General features: G+C 54.1%; 1 protein-coding gene across 1 annotated transcript in view; it reads right to left on the bottom strand.

Moving 5' to 3' along the window:
* GCAT (glycine C-acetyltransferase) overlaps positions 1-3,941 on the bottom strand; it is a gene marked incomplete at its 5' end in the record, with an annotated part of 5,688 nt that extends 1,747 nt beyond the window's left edge. The window contains 5 exons of the mRNA XM_010005172.1: positions 293-375; positions 1,932-2,086; positions 2,391-2,537; positions 3,055-3,156; positions 3,834-3,941. Of these exons, the coding sequence (XP_010003474.1) occupies positions 293-375; positions 1,932-2,086; positions 2,391-2,537; positions 3,055-3,156; positions 3,834-3,941 (595 nt within the window). The remainder of the gene's footprint in view (positions 1-292; positions 376-1,931; positions 2,087-2,390; positions 2,538-3,054; positions 3,157-3,833) is intronic.
* Positions 3,942-3,944: the final 3 nt, after the last annotated feature.

Below are 3,944 nucleotides of genomic sequence, written 5' to 3'. Positions count from 1 at the left end.
AATTTCAGTACAAATCAGGTCTAAAAAAATATATATAAAAAAAAAATCACAGCTGATGCCTTTTACCAGAAATTTCTACCTTGACCTCAAAGGCAAATGCATGGAGAGGGCAACAGTGGAAGGAGCACATGAATAAAGTCCCTTGACCCTGTAGCATGGTCCCAAACTGAGCCTGACACTACCAGCAGAAGAGGACAACATGCATTTTTTGCTCTATCATTAGGCGGAGGAAGCAAATGTCAAAGCAATGCTGTGGAGCTCTTTAGGGCCTTGGACAGGAAAACACCTTCACCTGCAGCTCCTCCAAGAGCTTTTCCTAGGGTGGAGTTGATGATGGTGACTTTGTCCATCACTCCCAGCAGCTCATCAGTACCCCTGTGGAAAAAGGAATGCCACATTAACAGCTGCCAGCACACACCAGAGAAGCTGCTCTACACCTAATGTTTCAAGGGAAGCCAAGAGCCACCAGCCAGCTCTCTGGTGTACCCGCTTCTGATAAAGGAAGAACACCACCCTGTGGTAGTTCAATCCAAGTGTTGACCTTACCTTCTGCAGAAAGGTTAAGCTGGGATCACCTGAGGTAAAAGCTTGGGTTCCTCATCCCTTACAGATGGGAGAGCACTCAAACTTCCCACACAGAAGTTTAATGGCCCAAACAGAGTACCAGCTGTCAATGTAGGCCTTGCACATGCCTCTGACATGCCACACCATTAACCTACAATCACGGCAAAACAGTTGCCTGGCTGGAGTAGCCAGTAGCCTCTGAGGTGAGCTGTGCACATGCTGATGTGCTGCTGTACATGGGTATGGGCCTGAAGCACCAGTGTCAAGGTCTACATTAGTGGTCACGGCAAACGTGCTGTTCACTTTCATATTCATCAGCCCAAAAAGGCAGGATGGGGAACAGCCACCCAACTTCCCTCCTGGCTCTCCTGAAACACGCTGCTGTAAACAACAGCATCAGGTTTCCAGTGAAACCAGCACAGCTCGTGAAATGCTCAATAACCATTCCCTCTTCCTTAAGCTGTTGTGCACTTACAAACCTCAGTGCAGTCAAACAGCTGTTTTTGCAGTTAGTGGGACCAGAGAGACCACTGGTACAGAACAATAAGGTCTACCTCAACCCATAGGATGGCTACCATACCCCAAGGAAGGCGGGTCTTAGTTTCCACTTCTCACCCATTTCACAGCTTGATGTGGACTTGTTACCACACGAAATCTGCCTAGAGAGAGGAGAGCTAAAGGGAAGGTCTTCACAGAGCAACTTAGGGCTTTTCCAGAGATGGCTTTCTCCTCTTGCTATCTCTTGCACTGTCCCTCCATCTGAGGAGGGACCCATTGCTCATTCTTACAGGTGTTGCCTTGTATGGGTCTCTACCTTCCAGCAGAGAGCAGGAAGTACCACACAACAGAGTACCCAGCACTCATGTGCCTCAATAAAACAAAACCATGAGGTGTCTGTTCTCTGCAAACACCAGCAGCAACAGCACTGCTTAGCACCTGGAGAATCTCCAGGGGACAAAGGAAAAAGCTGCCCTGAGGGAATTATCAAAGTTTGCAAGTTAAGTCCACAGAATCCCCAAGATCCAAGCATTTGAAAGTGATAGCTGAGAAGGGAAGGATTTGGAAAGTGGGAAGTCCTACTGCTTGCCAGGAGAGGCAGATGAGATGGTTGCATCACCCCTTACTCACAGAGAAGTGGCTGTCATGTTGGGATGGGTCAGTGCTAAAGCATCTCACTTCAACCCCCTCAGGTGCCCCAAAAGGGATGTATCATCAGGAGGGGTGGGCTGAAGTGGGCTGCAAAGCCTTCAAGGGTGGCTCCAGGAGTCCCCACTCGAAGACACATTAGCCATCGCCACCTTTGGCCTCTCCTCAGAGGTAACTGGGGTTGGGGGCTGGGGGAGAACTGGGGTAAAACAGCCCCTTACCGGCCATTGGGTCCCAGGAAGCCTGTGGCATGGCATTCGTCAATGAAGACCAGGGCATCATACTTCTGAGCCAGCTGGCAGATCTCCCTCAGGGGTGCGATGTCACCGTCCATGGAGAAGGCCCCGTCGGTGGCCACCAGCCGCAGGCGATGTTTCTGTGGGAGGGAGAGCGGCATCCCCAGGGGTGAAGATGTCACCCTGAGGAGAGGGGCTGGGGAAGGCATCCAGGACGTGGTTTAACCCCTGTAGGTACTGGATATATCTAACCAAGACGGGGGGGCGAGTTGCATTGCAACTAGCTGCTTGCCCACCTCACCTATCCATGCCGACCTGTGCCAATCAGCAAAAATGATGCCTATGGCATGGAAAAGGCAGCAGTCACCCTTCAGGGCTGGTTACTGTGCAGTCAGCACAGCCAAGGGAGCACCCTGACGCTGGGGTGGCAGCACAGCTCCCCACCTGCGCGTCCTGCAGCTTGGCCTCCAGGTCCTGCATGTCCATGTGCTTGTAGCGGTACTTGTTGGCCTTGCACAGGCGGATCCCGTCGATGATGGAGGCGTGGTTCAGCTCGTCCGACAGCACCGCATCCTCAGGGGTCAGCAGGGCCTGCCCGTGACAAACAGAAAGGCTCTTCTTGTGCTCCAGGGCGCCGACTCAGCGAGATCTCCCAGTGTCTCTCAGCACAAAGGACAAAGCTGGGTTAATTGCGGCTGCCATGTCTCTCCTGGCACTGTTAAACTTTCCACTTCCCTTCCCAACCACCTTATCCCCCAATTTCCTTAGGCCAGGCTCTTGCCTCTGGGTTCTGAGCTCAAAAACCTCTCTCCCCTTCCCTAGCAAGCCAGGGGATCACCCCTTCCTCCTGTCTATGCTTCATGGAGGAGTACAGACCTCCCAGGAAATGTGAGCCCTCCCAAAAACCTGGACCTGGCTGGGGAAGGGGGAGGTGAGGACTGATTGAGGTTAGGGCTCCCCCAGTCCAAGGGCACCTAGTCAGGGTTCTACACCACTGTTCACTGTCATCTTCTCTGCAGCACAGAGGTCACATCAGAGCCTCTGGAAGGCCCAGCAGGCACATCACCATCACCTCCCTTCTCCACACGCACCACCAAGACCTACAAACCTCAAAGATACCCGCGTTGGCGTCAAAGCAGCTGGCGTAGAGAATGGCATCTTCCCGCTGGTGGAAGCGTGCAATCTTCTCCTCCAGGTCCTTGTGTATGCTCTAAAGGGAAGAGAGGAGTGAGCGTCACAAGTTCTCGCTTGCCTGCTGCTGCTGGATGTTGCCCGCAAGGGGAGGAGACAGCTGGGTTCTATCCAGGAAAGGTGTGTGTGCGTGGGAGAAACTAGCTGTGTTCACAAAGCATTTGCAGACGCAGCCCTCAGGTCTGGTTACGGGGTTGGATGCCAAAAGTGCAGCAGGAAGACTCCAAACTCCCCACCCGTGGGAGCGGGGGCACTTCACCAGCCGCGGCTCTGAAAGGGCTCCAGCAGGGATAACCCGGGGTGGGTCTGACAGAGCCATTACCAGTCAGGGAGGGAAATATGTTCCTTTTCTGAATCCAGAGGGGTGTTTCAGGCTTGTGTTTTTTTGCTCTCCGAGGCACTGGAATGGTTTGAGCTTATTTCCAGACCTTTGGCTACGCAGGGACTCAGCAGGTTGGTTTTTTTTTTGCTGTCTGGCCACGTGTACCTTAGCAACGTGCATGTGAGAGGGGAGGCTGAGTACAGCCCTGGAGCAGGGGATGTACCGGGGGTCTGGGTGCAGCCCTGGAGCAGGGGATGTACCGGGGGGTCTGGGTGGAGCCCTGGAGCAGGGGATGTACCGGGGGGTCTGGGTGGAGCCCTGGAGCAGGGGATGTACCGGGGGGTCTGGGTGCAGCCCTGGAGCAGGGGACGTACCTGGGTACCGCAGATGAAGCGCACGGAGCTCAGGCCCGCGCCGAACTTCTCGAGGGCCTCCACGGCAGCCCGGATCACCTCGGGGTGGCTGGAGAGCCCCAGGTAGTTATT

This window comes from Chaetura pelagica, unplaced genomic scaffold (genome assembly GCF_000747805.2).
Source record: "Chaetura pelagica isolate M959 unplaced genomic scaffold, ChaPel_1.0 scaffold530, whole genome shotgun sequence".
NCBI classification, from domain to species: domain Eukaryota; kingdom Metazoa; phylum Chordata; class Aves; order Apodiformes; family Apodidae; genus Chaetura; species Chaetura pelagica.
The sequence above is the reverse complement of the archived record's forward strand: the minus strand, read 5'-3'. Positions and strand labels throughout refer to the sequence as shown.